At 42.5% G+C, this 21,938-nt stretch overlaps 1 protein-coding gene across 5 annotated transcripts in view; it reads right to left on the bottom strand.

Annotated features, from left to right (window-relative positions):
- inpp5jb (inositol polyphosphate-5-phosphatase Jb) overlaps positions 1–21,938 on the bottom strand; it is a 98,594-nt gene that overhangs the window by 49,991 nt on the left and 26,665 nt on the right. For all 5 annotated transcript variants that reach the window (XM_048556518.1, XM_048556522.1, XM_048556523.1 and 2 more), the window contains exon 3: positions 21,229–21,336. In XM_048556518.1, the coding sequence (XP_048412475.1) occupies positions 21,229–21,336 (108 nt within the window). The remainder of the gene's footprint in view (positions 1–21,228; positions 21,337–21,938) is intronic.

Raw genomic sequence — 21,938 nt, 5'->3', positions numbered from 1 at the left:
GTCACATGGAGTGAATCAAATTGGCTGAACAGGAACATCTGTGATGCTGGGACCCATTGGAGGAGGCCGAGATTAATCATCCACTGAGCACATCTTGCTGAAGATTGCTGTGAATGCTTCAGCCTTATCTTTTGCACTGATGTTCTGGACTCCACGTCATTGAGGATGAGGATATTTGTGAGGATCCTCCTCTTCCAGTGAGCTGTTTAATTGCCCACTACCAATTACACCTGAATGTGGCAGGACTAGGCAGGTTAGATCTGATCTGTGGATTGTAGAATTACGTTCATGCCTGTGCTGTTAAGCACCCTAGTGATCCTGTTTTGTAGTTGCACAAGGCTGACACCTCATTATTAGGTTTCCTTGCCGAAATTCATGAAAACTCCTTATACAAATCCTCTAAACGCATGACCATGACCATCTGAAGGTCATGGGGCAGCAAATACATGGCTCTACTGCTAACTGCAAGCTTCCCTCCAAACTTTTCACCATCTAGACTTGGAAATATATCACCAATCCTACAATGGCGTGAGGTCAAAACATTGCCTCCCCCGATATTACTGCAGGTTTATCTACACTAAATGGGCTGCAATTATTCAAGTAAGCAGCTCACCGCCATGTTCTCAAGGTAAATTAGGAATGGGTAATAAATACTGGCCCAGCCATTGACATCCATTTCCCAGGAATACAAACAAAATTCCCTCGTTAAAGTTTAGGCAAGGTAAGGATAAATTTAAAGGGAATGAAAGACAACAGTTCAAAAAACGATTGGAACTGGCCCCCAATGATGTTATATGCACAATTGTTTGCAACATTGTTCAAGGTTGGGGTGATTACTACAATACCTGATGCCAGTGGCATTAATGTATTGTATTAAATTTAATAATTTGTTACATGTTATCTGGAAACACAAAGAACTCCATCTCTCCTGTTTCCCTCTTCTCTAATTCTTGTCCTGTTTGGCTTTCAGCCATTCTCTCTGTATAACTGCGCCAAACTTTTGTTGCTTCACCTTCCTACAAATATTTTTGTTCCCACTTGCATGTCCTTGATATGTTCACGTTCCAGTTCAGATCCTGTACTGATATACTCAATGTCTTTTTAAAAATTCTTAAAGTATTGCAGAGGAGACAATGTATCGCAGGCTGAAGGTGAAGTAAACATATGGATCATGCTTCAAAAACAACTTGCATTTATATAGCATTTAATGTAGTAAAATGCCCCAAGGCTCTGATATCAACAGATTGGCAGCTTTACATGAAGCAACTTAATTACATAGGCTCTGCTGCTTGCTCAATCCCCACTGGCACATAAATCGTAACTAAATGGTTTTGTTCTTTCCTTTTTAGTTAATTGGCTTCTTTATTGGTTCCTAAAACAGATTAATTTCCTATTTCATCCAATCATTAATCTATTCCCCATGTAAATGTGATGCCCAAAGGTTTGTCGCTTTTACACGTCACACTGAAGTGAAAGAGGCAGAGAGTAAAAATATATATGAAGATGCTAGTCTTTTAATTATTTCGATAAATGTCCAATCCAGATGTTTTCCTCAGCTTCTTTACTCCACCCACACAAAAGACAGAGCTGCTGTCTTACTGGAAGGCCCATGAAGAATCTCCATTAAAATTCACTCATGCAGGAGCTGTTCCTGGCTCTGGGGGAGTTCCTGTCACATTCCAGGGTCACAGACAGATGTTTCAGATTCCCAGCTATGGAGAAATTTGGTAGGATGTGGGGCTTATGAGACATTTCGAGCAGGGCACTCTGATCTAGACCAGTGAGAAAGGTACTCTGGCTAGACTGGCAGAGCAGTAGGGCACAGCTGGCAAATTGTCTGCTACATCCTCACAGGAAATACATCCTCACAGGAAATTTGTCCAACTTCATTGTGGGGACCATGACACCTGTCTGGGATGATCCATATAGCCATGAGGCTAATACATCTTACTGGAGATGCTGACCCCATATAAATGCTCTTGATTGCTGCAGTCTCTATACTGGCCCCTTTAATTTTCCTTTAGAGCTAGATGAAATGCCACTCCTTTGAAGTAAAGGCAGAAATTTACAGTGACAACATCAATTGAGATTGGCTTTAGTTCTCCTGAGTGGTTGCATGTGCACTGAGGGGTTCTGCCTGACCCTCCAGCTCCTCTCAGTGGTTGGGTTGGTTAAAGCAGGACTCCTGCACTTCGGCCCACAATCCTTCTCTTCTCTCCCACAACAGTGATAGGATCTCCCTGGTTCTTACCTCCCACTGCACCAGCCTCCATATTCAAAGGATCATTATCTGCCATTTCCACGACCTCCAGCAGGGTGCCACTACCAGACATATATACGTGCCCCCTCCCTTGTTGGCCTTCCGCAGGGACCATTCCCTCCAGGACACCGTGGTCCACTCTTCCTCCATTCCCAATACTCCCACGGCTTCTTCCGTTGCAATTGCAGAGGAAGGTGGGAAATGAAAGGTAGGAAATCAGCACCTTATTTTCCGCTTGGGATCTCGACTGCCTTCTGGATCCAATATCAAGTTTGACAATTTTAGAGCTTGAGCACCTTCTCTCATGTCCTTACTTCAATCTCCACATACCAGACCATGTCACATGAGCTGCTACCACAACTCAACCCATTGTCAGCTACTAATGGTGCCCATTAGCAGCTCTTAATTCTCCCAGCTGACTTTCACCCATTTCTTTGTCTGCCCAACTGCTGTTCTGTCTCTCTGGTCTCCATCTCCACCTAACATTTACTCATCCACCCTCCCCCTGTCCAATCTTCAGCACATGTACCAACCTTTTCCTAACTACAATCGGTTCTGAAGAAGGGTCACCAGACCCAAAACATTAACTGTGCTTTAGACAATAGACAAAAGGTGCTGGAGTAGGCTATTCAGCCCTTCGAGCCAGCACCACCATTCATTATGATCATGGCTGATCATCCACAATCCTGTTCCTGCCTTATCCCCATAACCCTTGATTCCACTATCTTTAAGAGCTCTATCCATCTCTTTCTTGAAAGTATCCAGAGACTTGGCCTCCACTGCCTTCTGGGGCAGAGCATTCCATATATCCACCACTCTCTGGGTGAAGAAGTTTTTCCTCAACTCTGTTCTAAATTGCCTATGCCTTATTTTTAAACTGTGTCCTCTGGTTCTGGACTCACCCATCAGCAGAAACATGCTTCCTGCCTCCAGAGAGTCCAATCCCTTAATAATCTTATACGTCTCAATCATATCCCCTCTCATCCTTCTAAACTCAAGTGGATACAAGCCCAGTCGCTCCAATCTTTCAACATATGATAGGCCCACCATTCCGGGAATTGACCTTGTGAACCTACGCTGCACTCCCTCAATAGCCAGAATGTCCTTTCTCAAATTTGGAGACCAAAACCACACACAATACTCCAGGTGCGGTCTCATCAGGACCCTGTACAGCTGCAGAAGGACCTCTTTGCTCCTGTGCTCAATTCCTCTTGTTATGAAGGCCAGCATGCTATTAGCTTCCTTCACTGCCTGCTGTACCTGCATGCTTGCTTTCATTAACTAATGTACAAGAACACCTAGATCTCGTTGTACTTCCCCTTTACCTAACTTGACTCCATTGAGATAGTAATCTGCCTTCCTGTTCTTGCCACTAAAGTGGATAACCACACATTTATCCACATTAAATTGCATCTGCCATGCAACCGTCCACTCACCTAGCCTGTCCAAGTCACCCTGTATTCTCATAAAATCCTCCTCACATTTCACACTGCCACCCAGCTCTGTATCATCAGCAAATTTGCTAATATTACTTTTAATGCCTTCGTCTCTATCATTAATATATATTGTAAACAGCTGCAGTCCCAACACCAAACCTTGTGGTACCCCACTGGTCACCGCCTGCCATTCCGAAAGGGACCCGTTTATCACTACTCTTTGCTTCCTGTCAGCCAGCCAATTTTCAATCCAATCAGTACTTTGCCCCCAATACCATGTGCCCTAATTTTGCTCACCAATCTCCTATGCGGGACTTTATCAAAGGCTCTCTGAAAGTCCAGGTACACTACATCCACTGGTTCTTCCTTGTCCATCTTCATAGATACATCCTCAAGAAATTCCAGAAGATTAGTCAAGCACGATTTCCCCTTCGTAAATCCATGCTGACTCTGACCTATCCTGTTACTGCTATCCAAATGAGTCGTAATTTAATCTTTTATAATTGATTCCAGCATCTTTCCCACCACTGACATCAGGCTAACCAGTCTATAATGTCCTCTCCATCTTTTCTTGAAAAGTGGGACAACATTAGACACCTTCCAATCTACAGGAACTGATCCTGAATCTATAGAACATTGGAAAATGATTACCAATGCATCCACGATTTCTACAGCCTGCCTCCTTAAGTGCCCTGGGGTGCAGACCATCAGGTCCTGGGGACTTATTAGCCTTCAGACCTAACAATCTATCCAACACCATTTCCTGCCTAACATAAATTCCCTTCAGATCATCCATTGCCCTAGGTCCTTCAGCCACTACTGCATCTGGGAGATTGCTTGTGTCTTCCCTGGTGAAGACAGATCCAAAGTACCTATTCAACTCTTCTGCCATTTCCTTGTTCCCTGTAATAAATTCACCCATTTCTGACTTCAAGGGCCTAATTTTAGTCTTAACCATTTTTTTTTCCTTTTCACATACCTAAAAAAGTTTTTACTGTCCTCCTTTATACTTTTGGCCAGTTTTCCTTCATACCTCATTTTTTCTCTGTGTATTGCCTTTTTAGTTATCCGCTGTTGCTCTTTAAAAGGTTCCCAGTCCTCTGGCTTCCCACTCATCTTTGCTATGTTATACTTCTTTTCTTTTATTTTTATACAGTCCTTAACTTCCCTCATCAGCCACGGCCGCCCCCGCCTCCCCTTAGGATCTTTCTTCCTCTTTGGAATGAACTGATCCTGCACCTTCTGTATTATATCCAGAAATACCTGCCATTGTTGTTCCACTGCCATCCCTGCTAGGGTATTGTACCACTGAGCTTTGGCCAGCTCCTCCCTCAAGGCTCCATAGTTCCCTTTATTCAACTGCAATACTGACACTTCCGATTCTCCCTTCTCCCTCTCAAACTGCAGATTAAAACCTATCATATTATGGTCACTACCTCCTAATGGCTCCTTTACTTTGAGGTCCCTGAGCGAATCCAGTTCGTTGCACAACACCAGATCCAGAATTGCCTCCTTCCTGGTAGGCTCCAGTACAAGCTGTTCTAAGAATCCATCTCCGTTTCCCTTTCTTGGGGTCCAGTACCATCCTGATTCTCCCAGTCACCCCGCATGTTGAAATCTCCCATAACAACTGTAGTGACAGGTCAATTTCAACTCTTGATTCAACTTGCAACCTACATCCTGACTACTGTTTGGGGGCCTGTAGATAACTCCCATTAGGGTCTTTCTACCCTTGGAATTTCTCAGCTCTATCCATACTGACTCTACATCTCCTGATTCTATGTCTCCCCTCGCAAGGGACTGAATATCATTCCTCACCACCCCACCCCCTCTGCCCATCAGTCTGTCCTTTCGATAGCACGTATAACCTTGAATATTCATTTCCCAGGCCCTGTCCACTTGAAGACACGTCTCAGTTATCCCCACAACATCGTACTTGCCAATTTCCAACTGAGCCTCAAGCTCATTCACCTTATTTCTTATGTTTCGTGCATTCATATATAATATTTTTAATTTGTTTCTCCCCTCACCCTTTCCTTCCACGTATGGTGCCAGACTTGCTGAGTTTCTCCAGCAATTTCTGTTTTTGTTGTTGCTTAAAGAAGAAAGTTGTTAAAGTACACAAACAAAATCTGTGCTAATTTCAAACAAGGTGATCACGGGGGTCTACAATTGTTCTAAGTGGGTTGGGGTGGGAATAACAGTTAGGATTCTGGCTGGGAACCACGCACATGTACATATTGTGTAAGGATAGGATCACTCCTCCCTTCACAACCCCAGAATTGTATCTGGGATCACAAGCCTGTATTTCCGTACTTGAGTAAACGTAACAATAAAATCTAAATCTAACAACAAATCTAACATTAGTTTCCAAAGTCCAAGGAAACATCACCCTGAGAATAGTAATATGATTCATTTTCAAAAATATACTTAATTCATCCGTGAGCTAGTTTGCTATTCACTAAAGCTTTTATGATAAGACTTAATGGCCTTGTCTCTACAAGCAGCTCCAAAGAATGAGAAAAAAACCTATTTACAAATTATTGATTTGGATTCATGCTTCAGTTTATTAGATTGAGCTACAATGAAACGGTTCAAATAATAGCAGTTAGAACCAAACAGGTAACATAACGCACCATGCAGGAGCAAAAACTGTTGCATGAGATCAGTGGGTGGTGTCACTAATTGGTGTATCTACCAATTGGAATCAAAGGGTGTGCTAGCTTTGATCCCAGATCATCAAAAGAGAAACAGAAAAAGAGGCTGCAGACACTGCTGCACCATAATTAACCTTGGTGTGTCACAGGAACAAAGGAACAGGAGTAGGCCATTCAGCCCCTTGAGTCTGTTCCACTACTCAGTGAGATTATGGTCTAATTCCATATAGCCTCTTTTGGCACATATCCCTTAATACTTTTGTTTAACAACAAAAAAAACTATCACAGATTCACATTTAACAACTAATTCAGCATTCACTGCCATTTGTGGAAGAGTGTTCCAAACATCTATCACCGTAAGAGTGTAAAAGTGTTTCCTCATGTCTCTCCTGATGGTCTGGCCCTAATTCTCAAAACATCTTGCTAGTTCTAGAATCTCCAACCAATGGAAACAGTTTATCTTTAACTACCCTGTCTTTTAGAGTTAATATCTTCAAGACTTTGACCAGATCACCCCTTGACCTTCGAAGTTCTAGGGAAAACAGGCTTAATTTGTATAATTCCATAACAACCACTGAAATCCAAGCACTGTATCATTCTTGTAAACTTATATTATTCTCTCTCCAAGGCCAGTATGACCTGTCTAAGCTGTGATGCCCAGATCCACTCACAGTACTCCAAGTGGGGTCTAATCAGTGCTTGCATAACTGCAGCAAAACCTCTCCATTCTTGTACTCCAGGACTCTCAATTTGAAAACGAACATTCCATTAGCCTTCTGGACAATTGAAGACAGATTGATTACTTCTGAGGAAAAGTGCATGAGGACAGGATTGGCAAAGTCCGGGCCTGATACTTACTGCAAATAAGAATGGACAAAGTACCAAATGGGAGATGGAGAAGTCCCAGCGAAGGTTGAATATTTTTACAGAGGAACAAGGAGCTTTCTGAAAATAACTGAAATTATGTGCAGGTGATACTGTAATTATAACCAACTGTGATTGTATAATAAACAGAATGCTTCACTCGTAGCTATATTAAAGACTTAAACTGAGATGATTGCCACAAAGATACTTCCTTCTCTCATTCACATTCTCAGATAATGTTTCAGATAAGAATCCTTGACGCATCTTTATTGACAAAAGAATGTAATCTTCCAAAAACCCCAAACACTGAACATGCACATTCCAAAATTCAGTAGATTAAAATAATTGTACAACTAGAATCAAATTGTTTGAAACCAGTATCTTCATTGTTACTTTTGCCAAATCTATCTGCTGGTTCTTACATAAGTGACCAACAAAGTGTTTAACAAAATGAAACAAAAAGCCTCAGATGTTGGAGATCTTGGCTCAACTGGAGGTCAAAAGTCAAATGTGCTTCTGGTTCTTCAGAAAATTGTGATGTAGTGCATCTATTTTGTCCCAGGCCCTTTCCCCACATCCAACGGAATAGCTCACTGATAATTTTAGTTATTTTCTTCTGCTGTCGTTGACAAAGCTAAATGCATCAGATTTTCTCCCACGACTGACATTCAACAAAGCGCAACTTCCTGTCTCCCAGAGGAGACCCCAGACACTGCAGTGTTCCATTGACTGCTTGACCCTGTGATGCTGTCATGATGGGGACGTCCATCACTGTCACAAAACTATATTATTTTGTGCTGGTGTGCAGGCCAAACTGTTACGGCCGCCTCTGTGTGTGCACAGTACATCAGGATGGATTCTGCAGGTGACCTCTGTGCTGTGCCCAGATGCACTGGGAAAATAAGGGTATGAAGGTAAATGCAGGGGATCACTGCAGTTATGCAATTCTCCCATGGGCCAACTTAGCATAAAAAAGACAAAGAAAATATGTTTCTCCAAAGGTGGACATTGCAATTAGACCACATTTTGCAGGGAATGTGCAGGGCTACATTTAAATGTCTTCTTTTACTTGTCTCTCACAATAAGTTCAAGGTCTTCCTTCAACAATGAGATTAAACATTCATATGAAGCTGAGTTCATTCCTTCTTCTGTCTTTTAATAAGTAAGATTAATAAATGAGGTGGTTAGCAAGTAGAGTGAGATGGATCTCTTGAAAATACCCCTTGTTCTGGGCTATCAGTCTTTGGGGGCAGGGGGAGCACAGCCAACAACTGTCCTTTCCGAGTGCCCAGCCATGTCCGCTCAGTGCTGCTAATGACCCAGTGACTTGATATTGGGGTTGGAGCTATAAGTTGCTCAGTAATCCTTGCACTCACACTTTCAGAATCTGTGCATGCCCCCCTCACAACCCCCTTCTCTCTACCCTACCAGACCTCGATCTGTAAATGCAGCATAAATATTTTAATTAGCTGATTATGAAGTGAGCAATCTCTGTGAGCTATGAGTTGTTATTAGGAAGTATACATCTTTCAAACTGTTTGTCAAGGGTGTCATATTCAGTATCCAAAATGTTATGATCCTCGATTCTCACTCAACATGACAGGCATGCAGCTAACTACTGAATTTAATTGTGTTGTAAATCCAGTTAACAGCAATGAGAATATTTTCTTTTCCATCTTCTCAAATAGCAGGACAGTGGTTTAGTGGTTAGCACTGCTGCCTCACAGCGCCAGGGTCTCAGGTTTGATTCTACCCTCAGGTGACTATCTGTGTGGAGTTGGCACGTTCTCCCTGTGTCTGTGTGGGTTTCTGCCAGGTGCTCTGGCTTCTTCCCACAGTCCAAAGATGTAGAGGCTAGGTCAGTTGGCCATGCTGAATTGTCGGAAGTGTTCAGGGATTTAGATTAGATTCCCTACAGTGTGAAAACAGATCCTTCAGCTCAATAAGTCCACACTGCCCCCTGGAGCATCCCACCCAGACCCACCCCCCAACAACCCACACATCCCTGAACACTACAGGCAATTTAGCATAGCCGATTCACCTAGCCTGCACATCTTTGGACCTTGGGAGGAAACCCGCACAGATACCGGGAGAATGTGCAAACTCCACCCAGACAGTTGCCCGAGGCTGGAATCGAACCCGGGTCCCTGGTGTTGTGAGGCTGCAGTGCTAACCACTGAGCCACCGTGCCGTCCCAAAGTGTAGGTTAGGTGTATTAACCATGGGAAACGCAGAGTTCCAGGGAAAGCATTGAGGGATGGTTCTGGATGGGATGGTCTTCTGAGGGGTGGTGTGGATTTGTTGGGCCATATGGCTTGTTTCCACACTGTGTGGGGATTCTATGATTCTTCTATGAAGTACTCAATTATCTGAATAGAGCACTGCTGATTAACTTGGTACTCACATCCTGAGAACAGAGGAGGAAATATCTTCTTCAATGTCCCTAATGTTAGACAACACTGTATTTAGCAACAGGACTGTGAGCAGAAGGAATATCTAACTTAGCTCCAAATCCAGGTTCGCCTGGACTAGGTATGCTCCAGTGTAACGACATGTTGAAAATATTTGGGGGCTTGAGGTGAATAGTTCCAGAGACTGATATATTTCAATTCGTCTGATTTTAGAAAAACTCCAGCTGTCGCTTTCGCAGAATTATTTTATGTTGGAGCAATGATCTGTTACAGTCTTATGTGGTTAGATCAATGCAGCCCTTGTCTTTGGATTCCAACTGCGGAACCTCTGTCCTGGACATTTTTTTTTGTTTTGTTAAATTTCATCCAGAATTAATTAAGAAAGACTGTCTTAATCACCACAGCAGTTAATTAGTGACATAGTGGAGCCTGACCTCTCTTAAAACCATTAAATTTGTTTAAAGAGAGTCACAATAAAAAGGATTGTGCAACACTAGGGAGGATGGAAATCTGAAATGCAAGCAGATAATGTTGAACATATTCAGCAGATCAGTCAGTGTCTGTGGAGAGGGGAACAGAGTTAAGCCTAGATGATTATTAAATGCATTGATATCTTTCATAATCTTTGCCTCTATCTTGCTTCATTTTTCTTTGCAGGTTTCAGTTTTACTCTAGTCTTATCTCTTACTTTCTCTGTCAGATGGCAGCTGTCCATGGCTTTGTCATCCAAATTTCCCCTAAACATATCGTCCACACATTTCTTTCTCCACAGATGCTGCCAGAACTGCTGAGTACTTCCCATGATTTTCTTCATTTTGTTTCCGATTTACAGCATCTTCAGTATTTTACATTTGTTACAGAGGTCAGGCTTATTTGGTTTTAAGCATAAAACGTTTTGGTGTGAATTGATTGTGATTTTTAAAGGACATTGCATGACAGATAGAAAGAAACCTCCTCCACAGATGGGGGTGCCATGAACAAGGGACCGTTACCTGAATCAAAGCTGGGTCATGCCAAAGAAAGTCATAAAACACATTTTTAAAAAGTTGGTGGAAGTAGGAACTCTCTCCCATGGGGTATTTTGAAGGGATCTATCTTACTCTACCTGTTAACCACATCATATATTAATCATATATATTAGAACACAGAAGAAATAATGAACCCAGTCTCAATAAATGTCTACTCTCATTGTTGAAGGAAGACCTTGGTTTCATCATGACAGGTACAAGAATTCACAAAGATCAGCTATCACAGTGATTTAGTTTGTGATTTATTTGTACTAAAACATCAACTCAAGATGGGCACATCGTAATCTATTCTTTTGCTAAATTAATCCACGTGACCCGCTGCAATGGTTTTATTAATGTGTCTTAGCAGTTGTAGTCTTGTGAGAGTGGGGAGTGGCAGGGAGTGGATATCCTGCCAAGTCTTGTTCATGATCAATGTTTATTGCTTGCTGCCCGAGAGATAAAATTGATCAATTGGGCTCTTGCATGTTCACCAAGATACACCTACTTGCCAACAACTGTGGAAACCAATATTCACAACATAGAAACGTAGATGCGAGCTGAATTATTAATTCTAAGTGAGATCTTTTTGCCAGTCAAGCAAGTAGGTGGAATTACAATGATGATTCGCCTTGATCTCATAAAATGGTGGAATAGGCATGAGAGGTTGAATGGCCTCCTTCTGTTCTGTCTATGCACTGGGTTGAAACTATGTCATTTTCTGTCTATTAGAAGTAGAAAACAAAATACGTTGGATTTCCCACACATTGTCCACAGTTCAATGTGCCACAGCAGGGGTTAATTATTAATTATTTGCATACTAACTTGCAAATGACTATATAAAGGTTTCAGGTTAATAGCATCACAGATAAACCCCGTAATTCTGGCACTGCTGCCAAATGTTATCCTATACTTTTCAGCAACAATGTGATTAGAAGTGATCTTGAGGCCAGGGAGGTGAAGGCCAATTCTAATAAAGTCTTCATAATGCAGGCTCAGTTGAGCTAACTTGCCCTGGTAAACAGAACTCAGTTTGACGTTGGTCGACTAATTGAGCAATCAGTTAATGTATAGCAAATAACACTTTACTGTGGGTTTATAGAAGTGGCCCGTGATCAAGTTATAATTCAGGGCTTTCAAAATGTGAGTACCTTTACAGTTGACAATCAATAAATCCTCTAATTTGGGTATGAACCCAAGACGTGACAAACTGTAGTGCTGGTGTGAGGCACATGTCATTGCTTTCTCAGTTTTCATTTACTTTTCAAGCAGATCGGCAGCATTGACTTAGTAATGCCTTCATTCGGCTGTTAAATGAAGCTTCCTGGAGAAGTGAACGCCACCATGGCATATTATTATAATTTGTCAAAGTAACTCCACATACTTATTCACTTAAACCTTTACAATTGCATTTGCAGAGATATTTTGCAGATTGCACTTTCAATTACAAACGTGGTTTTATTTTGGATTTGAAACAAGATTTGATTTAAATAAAGTCAAGTACGAAGATCGGAATCTAAGGGGAAACTGAGCAGTAGGTTGCAACAGAACAAGCACAGCCTGAACAGTTCTTTAACAAAGTGTGGGGCTGGATGAACACAGCAGGCCAAGCAGCATCTTAGGAGCACAAAAGCTGATGTTTCGGGCCTAGACCCTTCATCAGAAAAGGTGATGCTTTTCTGATGAAGGGTCTAGGCCTGAAACGTCAGCTTTTGTGCTCCTAAGATGCTGCTTGGCCTGCTGTGTTCATCCAGACCCACACTTTGTTATCTCGGATTCTCCAGCGTCTGCAGTTCCCATTATCTCCGAACAGCTGTTTCCTTGCAGCCAACAATTTGTCACATGATTTGTTTCCAGATAGAATTACTACCCTTCTGCTTGTGATCAAATAGTTTCATTTTGAAAGAATGCAAAAAGAATCCTGTTAACAAAAAAATTCATTCTTTGCTACTTCACATTCTCAAAAAATGGATGCATCAATTAATCATTCATGTTATTGATTTGCTGTTTCTGTTATTGAGGTTTTCACTGAATTTATCATTATTAGCAAATTGATTCTCAATACTCAGGCCATGATCGCACCCTGACTTGCTGTTGTCCTGCCCCATGTCTGGACCCTACTCCCTTTCAGATCTGAAGGAGTGTTATTCTGAAACTCAAAACATTAACTGTTTTTCCCTTCACAGATGCAGCCAGTCCTGCTGGAGTCTCTCCAGTATTCTGTGTGTTTGAATCCAATACTATTCAACTATTTCCAGTGATCCTGAAATCATAGCAATGTTTCATCTTGTTCAAAGTAGGGCAGCAGGTCAGCAGCAGGAAAAAGAAGACACTTAAATGTAGCCCTGCACATTCCCTGCAAAATGTAGTCTAATTGCAATTTCTACCTTTGGAGAAACATATTTTCTTTGTCCTTTTTCCTGCGAAGTTGGCCCATGCGAGAATTGCATAACTGCAGTGATCCCCTGCATTTACCTTCATACCCTTACTTAACCAATGCATCTGGGCAAAGTACAGAGGTCACCTGTAGAATCCATCCTGATGTTCTGTGTATGCACAGAGGCGGCCGTAACAGTTTGGCCTGCACACCAGCACAAAATAATATAGTTTTGTGACAGTGATGGACGTCCCCATCTAAATGGCTACATCATGACGGCATCACAGGGTCAAGCAGTCAATGGAACACTGCAGTGTCTAGGCTCTGAAAGAGATTCCTCTGGGAGATAAGAAGTTGCGTTTTGTTGAATGTCAGTCATGGAAGAAAATCTGATGCATTTAGCTATGTCAACGACAGCAGAAGAAAATAACTAAAGTTATCAGTGAGCTATTCAGGTGGATGTGGCGAAAGGGCCTGGAACAAAATAGATACACTACATCACAGTTTTCTAAACAATCTGAAGCACCTTTAAAGACTATCTTAGCCTCCGGTCAAGCCAAGTGTGGTTTGTCCAGACAACACAATCAAGCCACAAATTACATAATTATTTTGCCTGTCGTTATAAGATTGATTTGTGTTTTTAGCAACATTAATAAATTATTTAAAAATCTTTTTCCAATGTTGTGCTCGGGCTTTTATATTCTTGGATACTACTGTTGCCAAGGCTAGGGAAAATAAAGTCTTGACTGTGTCAGCAATCCTTCTTTAGAATGCTTATAGCAGTTTCTGGGCATTTAAGCTACTACAATAAACCTGCGACCACTTTATTTAAAATTCATTTGAAAGTGCAGAGTCAAGAAACCCGAATGCAAGCAGCACACACCAGTGATCTGTATCTTAAAGGGCCAATGCTTTTGTAGAAAACGCATATGGAAAACCTTTCCTCTTTTGTTCCAAGAAGCTTGGTTTTTAACTCAAAGATCACTTTTTTCATATGTAACTCCAGCAGGAAGAGGTGAACAAATGGCTGCTTTGAATTTTGGACAGCAGCACGGTGGCTCAGTGGTTAGCACTGCTGCCTCCCAGCACTAGGGACCTGGGTTCAATTCCACCATCAGGCAACTGACTGTGTGGAGTTTGCACATTCTCCCCATGGTCTGTGTGGATTTCCTCCAGGTGCTCTGGTTTCCTCTCACAGTCCAAAGGTGTGCAGGCTAGGTGGATTAGCCATGCTAAATTGCCCATAGTGCCCAGGGATGTGTAGATTAGGTGGGTTGTAGGGGAATGGTTCTGAGAGGGATGCTCCAATGGTTGGCGTGGACTTTTTGGGCTGAAGGGCCTGTTTCCACACTGTAAGGATTCTATGAAAATGAAAAGTACTGCATAAAAATCTTGTCAAACACCAATTCACAGAGCCAGAGAATAGGAGGAACAAAATATCCATTTAAGGGAAAGGCAGATAAAAATGTCATGGATAAAACAAGGGCATAGGGATTGGGTTAAACAACTGGATGAAAGGAGGCTTGTTTGGATCAGAAACACCAGATGCTCCAGATGAGCTGAATAGCTTGTTTCCCTATTACATAAAGATCACATCACAAATCGCAAGATGGAAGGAGCGTGTTACCAGAGATACAGAGCCTCAGGTCAGTGACTGGGGGATAACTGATAAGTGAAAAAGGTGAACACTGCCAATGAGACAAGGAAGAAGCACTCAAGATGAGAATTCACTGAGAAATATTTGGCTTTGTGTGAAAGGATAACAGCAATTTACAATGATAATAAACTGGCTCAGATTTAATTCCCAATCAAGTCCATTCGAAGGAATGCATCACTTATATGCATCAAGGAAAGGCATTGGCCTAGTGGCATTATTGCTGGGCTGCTAATTCAGAGACCCAGGAAATATTCTGAGGAACCTGGGTTCAAATCCCACCACAGCAGATGGTCGACTTTGAAATCAATAAATATCTGAAATTAAGAGTCTAATGATAACCATGAATTCATTGCCATTTGGTTCACTAATGTCCTTTAGGGAAGGAAACTGCCATCCTTACCTAATCAGGCCCACACGTGACACCACAGCAACAGCAATGTGGTTGACTCATAACTGCCCTCTGGGCAATTAGGGATGGGCAATAAGCACTGGCCCAGCCAGCGATGCCCTCATCCCCGGAATGAATAAAGGGGAGACAAAAAGCAATCTGGGCTGTCGATTTGAAGTTACCCAAATTATGCTATCATATAAGGTCAAATTCTGCTCCATTGGATTTGTTGTGAGTTTATATGATTCAGTTAGAATGCTGGTACATTTTGATACATATCAGTGAGTTTTAATTAGCCATTGCATTACAGTGAAGCAACAGTAAGAATCCTTCATCTTCCACTGGATGTTAGTAATTTTCAGTGCACAGTACAAAGGACTTTCTCAGGTAGGCAAGTTTTAACCACACAAGGTTCACATCAGGAAGGAAATTAATTGCATTGATCTTGTGTGTTGATCAGCTCCTTGTCCCTATTTTAACCACGCAGTGCATAAAGCATTCTGCATCAAAGTATATTAGAAGCATCTTATACAATAGGAGATAGTAGGAACTGCTGATGCGAGTGAATTTCAGATAACACGGTGTACAGCTGGATGAACACAGCAGGCCAAGCAGCATCAAAGCAGATGCAGAGCAGGAAAGTTGACATTTTGGGTCGAGATCCTTCTTCAGAAATTAGGAGTTTATTTTATTCCAGTACACAGGCTGGAATCAGCACTACTCCTTCAACACACATCAGAAAACCACCGCTGCTATTCAGTACAGTAAAAAAATCCCTAAAGTATTGAGAAAAGGTTTTTGAGAAATCTCTAATTCATGTTGCGACTATAGCAAGATACCACAAGGATTGGTATTTGGGAACCAGCTGATCATAATCTATATCAATGATTTGAACATAGTGCTGAAGTAAAATATTTCCAAGGTTGCTGATGACACAAAACTAGATGGGATTGTGAGTTGTGAAGAAGATTCAAAGAGGCTTCAAGAGGTTTTAAACAGATTAAGGGAGTGACCGAGAACATGGTAGATGAAACATAATATGGAAAAATCTGAAATCATCTACTTTAGAAGGAAAAACAGAAACCGAGAAAGTTTCTTAATGGTGAGAGACTGGGTAGTATTAAAGAACCTGGGTGTCCTTGTTCTCAAGTCATTGAAAGATAACAAGTGGGTGTAACAAGCAATCAGGAAGGCAAATGATCCGTTAGTGAAATGTTTTTGAGAAGATTTGTAGCTCGGGTTGTGGATGTGGTTGTAGAAGCTTCATCGAAGGCGCACTGATGAAGTTACCTAGCAGGATGACAAAACGTCTGCAAAACGATGACAAATTGTTCGCACTAAACAACTGCACCTCCCAGTCGCAAACCATTTTAACTCTCCCTCCCATTCCTTGGAATGACATGTCCATCCTGGGCCTCCTGCAGTGCCATAATGATGCCACCCGTAGGTTGCAGGAACAGCAACTCATATTCCGCTTGGGAACCCTGCAGACTAATGGTATCAATGTGGATTTCACCAGCTTCAAAATCTCCCCTCCCCCCACTGCATCCCAAAACCAGCCCAGCCCATCCCCGCCTCCCTAACCTGTTCTTCCTCTCACCTGTCCCCTGCTCCCACCTCAAGCCACACCTCCATTTCCTACCTACTAACCTCATCCCGCCCCTTGACCTGTCCGTCCTCCCTGGACTGACCTATCCCCCCCCACCTCGCCACTGATACTCTCCTCTCCACCTATCTTCTCCTCCACCCATTTTCGGTCCAGGTCCCCCTCTCTCCCTATTTATTTCAGAACCATCTCCCCATTCCCCTTTTCTGATGAAGGGTCTAGGCCCAAAAAGTCAGCTTATGTGCTCCTGAGATGCTGTTTGGTCTGCTCTGTTCATCCAGCTTCACACTTCTTCTGTGAGATCCACCTGGCTGACCTTGTAACAGTCACTACATCCCTCCACATCTAACTGTGAGGATATGGGCCAGTCCTTTGTATTGTAGTGCCTCCTGGGGCATTTTAGCTCGCCTCTTACACCTGGAGCACCTCAGGAGAAATTCAGTCTCTTCTTCCAGCAGCAAAGGCATCGATGCAGCAAGATCTTCCATGTCCTTCTCAGATTCAGAGGTCTCTTCAACGCTTGACAGAGAGGGACAGCGTACATGTTCTCACAGTCTTTTCGACTATACCAAGGAGCTAGGTACATTCTGCTCATGCATTGTTTGTAAGTTTATGGCTTCCATATGGTTCACATGCTTATTCAGGACTGTCACTCTTACCCAAACTTTATATGTCACTGGACCTGACCTTGTGGTGACAAAGCCTCTTACCAAACAGGACCATTCCCATGGTTCCTAAGCCAAACATCATCCCCAGAAGTAAGTTGTTTCTCTCACTTGGCAGAGTCTTGTGCCTGGCACTGGTGTTCCTGACGCCGCTTCACCCTTCCCTCTAGGTCCAAAAAGATCAGATTTAACTTGGTGCGGAGTCTTCTCCTCATTAGCAGCTCTGTTGGAGCTGTCCCTGGAGGCGCATGAGGGGTGGTCCCATAATCAAATAGGAACCGGGACAATTTGGTATTTAGCAAAGCTGCAGGCTGCTTTTTCAAGCCTGCCTTCAAAGTTTGGACTGCTCTTTCTGCCAGACCATTGGTCAATGGATGGTATGAAGCTGTCTTTAGATATCAAATCCCATTCAAATTTGGGAGATACTCAAATTCCCTGCTGGTAAAAGATAGACTGTCATTGTAACCAATACTTCTAGGAATCTGTATATTGCAAAAGATGCGCAAAGTTTTTCTATTTTCAGTCCCATGTTTGACAAATGAATTCTATGCATGTCCAATCATTTTTGTGGGTACCTACTATACCTACCATAAGAACATTGAGCCCATGAAAGGACCTGCATAGTTGATGTGTAAGTGAGTCCAGGGATACCCAGCCATTCCCAAAAGGGTAGGGGAGTTGCTGGCAGTAATTTTTGTCCTAGCTGGCACTCTGGGCACAGCCTCACAATGCAGCTATGTTGGCATCCAATCCTGGCCACCAGACATAACATCTGGTGTTGTTAACATCTTAACAACACCTTCATATCCCTGAATGACCCTGATGGAGTTCAGCCCGTATTTGTTGGCAACCTTCACTCAGGGCAATCGCTCTTGCTCCCCACAGTAATATGCCGTCCTCTACTGCAATATGGTCTCTCCGGATTCAAAAAGGTTTCATTTCTCGTTGTGACAGCTCTTTGTTTCCCTCATCACCAACAGCCTTCTCAGTTTTGCCAGGATCAGATCTTATGGCATCCAAAGTCTGATATTGTCAGCTGTGGTCTGTCCAAAAGACTTAAAACAATATTAGACTCTCCCAGTGGCAATACCACCTGGCTGAGGGATTGAGAACCCTCGGACAGAGTAAGAAGTAGACCATTTAGAGTTGAGATGAGCAGGGATTTCTTCACTCAGTGCACGGTGAATCTTTGGAATTCTCTACCACAGATTGGGGCTCAGTCAGAGTACATTCAAAGCAAAATCTAAAATTGTCTAGATAATAAGGATGCTAAGGGATACAGGATAGTGTAGGGAAATGGAGTTGAGGCAGAAAATCAGCCATGATCTAGTTGAATGGCAGAGCAGGCACAAGCACCCTTTTCCTGCTCTTTTTTCCTATGTTCATATGTATCTATATGTCCCTGTCTTCCTGCTTCCTTACACAGCAACTGCAATGAACCGAGATTAATAATTAATGCAGGCGTTGCTGACTGTTTCTGGTATTTTTCCATCTCCGCCTCATTAACAAAGCTGATGAACGAAATGTTGGGACACATTCAATCTCCCTCTCTTTGTGTCTTTCTTTCTGCCGGAACAAATACATTGCATTCCTGATCACTCCTGCCTCTTGCTGACTCCCTAGCTGACTAAACAATTTCATTTATTTTGAAGACAGGTTCATTCACACTCATAGCAGAGTGTTCCACTTGCCATAAAATTGAATTAGTGCAGATCAGAAGAGGAACCTTCCATTTTAGAGCAGGGGAATCAAGGATTCAGCTTCTAGTTGGTGCTGAGCTAACGGATCTCAACTGGAGAATTTCAGCTAATCTCAGCGTCCCCGAGCCTGTGAGGGAAATGGAACCATCCTGGGCTCTGGTCCCTGGGCTGTAAAAAATATTTGTGTGCGGATCAGATAGCAGCACATTATCCCAGTAGGAACTTGAGCGAGAGGGGACCCCCTTGATCAGGCTCCACTGCACATCCTAAATGAGTAAAAGTTATTAATTGTAGCAGTCTAATGGGTACTATTAAAATACAACTTGTTGCTATGACAATGCTTGTAAACTACATCATACACCAATCCAGGAATGGATACAATTTCTCCCTAAATGCGTCAATCCACAGGTTTTTGTTTCTTCCTGCATTTTCATTGTGTTATTTCAAAAGATAAAGGTTGCAAGTCAAATGTATTGAAGAGCAATAACTGCTGTTACATAAATAAAAGCTTACAGTGTGTGCAATGAGGATCCTCAAATGTCAAATTAGATAAATAGCCAAGATATTGAGACTTATCACTAAATTCACAGGACCTTAAATCTGTGGAACCATAATCTTGCTCAGTCTTTTTTTTCTTTTATAATTTGAAGGCTTTTAAAATCAAGCAGTTCATCATTAGCAGCTGAAATTTAATGCAGTGACATGTGAAGTAATACATTCTGGCATGAAGAACCAGGAAAGTCAATATTGAAGTAAAGGATTCAATTCTAATGAGGGCTGCAGTAGCAGAGGCACTAGGGTGATGTGGAGACAAATTGTTTAATATAGTGGGTCAGGTTGAGACAAAATCCTGGGCTTCATATACAGGAGATCAGAGTGCAGGAAACAAAGGGCTGAATCTTTTGTGACCAAATGTCATTTTCATTGAGTTTCATGAGAGGTTTCCTTACCATGAGCCCTAACAATATCTCTCACTGCGTCTTAGCAAACTCTCTTCATTAACTAATTATCCTGGCCCTACAACACCCCTCTCACCTGATGCGAGACTCAACCCACCACTTACCATTCCCAGAACAACTCACCATTTCCTGTATAACCTTGAAAAGACTGGCATCCCTGGGGCCTGCACCATATTTAAAAAGCAGCTTTACGAAGCTGCCCTGCTCAGGATGGACTGTGAAGATTTCAGAGAAGGGAAAATGGCACTGCAATTCTCCATCAGGGACCTGGAAACTCTGATCAAGAGGGTGGTGCAGATGACTGGAAGAGGAGGACACACCCCCAGACCCTGGCAGCCTGGCCAGAGAATGCTGCCTGGGTCAGCGTGAAGAAATGGCCAGCTGTGCTGCAGGAAGGTTAGTGACCTTCTCCACTCCACCAGGGTAAGCGCTACCATCTTCTCTCTAATATCTCATACTCCCTCTCTCTCTGCTCCTGCGCCCACCTCCCACCCAAGGCTCATGCCTCTCTCGCTGTTGTCAATAACATCTTCCCTCACTTGCTCCCATTCCTTTCACCCCAACCTCCCAGGTTCTCACACTACTAACCCTGCACAACCTCTACGCAGCCTCTCACTCACCTGGGACACCCCTGCACCTTTCAACTGCCCGCAACAGCCTTAACACCAATTTCATCACACTCAATCCCTCCCCTTTCTCTGCTTCCACATTTTAACAACAATCAGCGATATTTTCATCGTCACTATCACTGGGATGGCCTTCAATTCAAGACTTCAGTTACTGAATTTAAATTTCACTAGCTGCAATGGTGGGATTTGAACCCATGTTGCCGGATCAGGAGCCTACACCTCTGGATTACTACAAGCTCAGTGACATTACAAGACCACTCTGTCCCTGCATTGCCCTTTTCCAACTGGAGCACAGCATAACAAACAGGAACCCAGGTAAACATTTCTCCTTCTTGTTGATAGCTACTGAGGATAACTATAACATTGGACAGCTGACATTAAATATCTCAACACAAACTGAGAATCAAACCTGGGACTGAGGTATGACACCACGAGATGCACTGGATCCAAAGACAACCCTTAAGCCACAAAGGTCTTCTCATCAATACCAAATTTGCATTGAGTTAGTATATTTCAATACAAAGATATTCCATTTATTACCACTAACATCACTCATGCCGTCAACAACTGTGATATTCACAAATCCTGAATCAAAGAAAAGCCTTCACTTACCCAATGACGTACATGTCAATTCTTGCATCAACGGAATTCAGGCCCAAAAGTGAAGAAACATCATCAGGTGGAACAGCAGTGCCAACATTCCATGTGACGATTTGCATGCTGTCAAAATTAGAAATAAGTTTTAAAGGATCAGGCAGAACATTGAAAAGTGGAATATCTTGAACAAGTTCAAGCCAAGTCAAGTTATCTTTCATTGTGTTGTTGAATCAATGATATTGGAACTGAAGAAGGTCCATGCAAACTGAGGAAATCAAATACGCTTACGCGCTGAATTAAAATAGACTGCCATTATTCAATTCTCATCACTCGACTTTAATATCCAAGAGTCTTACAAGGACACCACCAACCAAAAATAGCTTTGTGATCTGTTAACAAGCCCAAGCCCTCATGTGGAATATATAAAAATGGCTGCATCAGAATTACCGCTTTAATCAAAGGACACTGAAACCCAGTGAAAGGTCAAGAACGTTGCAGCTCTTGTTTTACTCAGACTCAGACTTGCCCAATTTGCATACTGGAGATGAAAAGTTACCTGCAGAGTGTTCAACTTGGTGAAGTCAATGGAAGTAGATTGGAAATATCTGAATGAAGCCTAATACAGTAGGTCTGACCCACATTACAGCTGTTTTGAGAAACCAAGGCGAGAGAAAGCAACACAGACTGATAACAGCAAGAATTCTGAAAGCTCTTCTTTCACCCTC

The sequence above is a fragment of the Stegostoma tigrinum genome, chromosome 26 (genome assembly GCF_030684315.1).
Source record: "Stegostoma tigrinum isolate sSteTig4 chromosome 26, sSteTig4.hap1, whole genome shotgun sequence".
NCBI classification, from domain to species: domain Eukaryota; kingdom Metazoa; phylum Chordata; class Chondrichthyes; order Orectolobiformes; family Stegostomatidae; genus Stegostoma; species Stegostoma tigrinum.
This window is presented reverse-complemented; position numbering and strand designations above follow the sequence as displayed.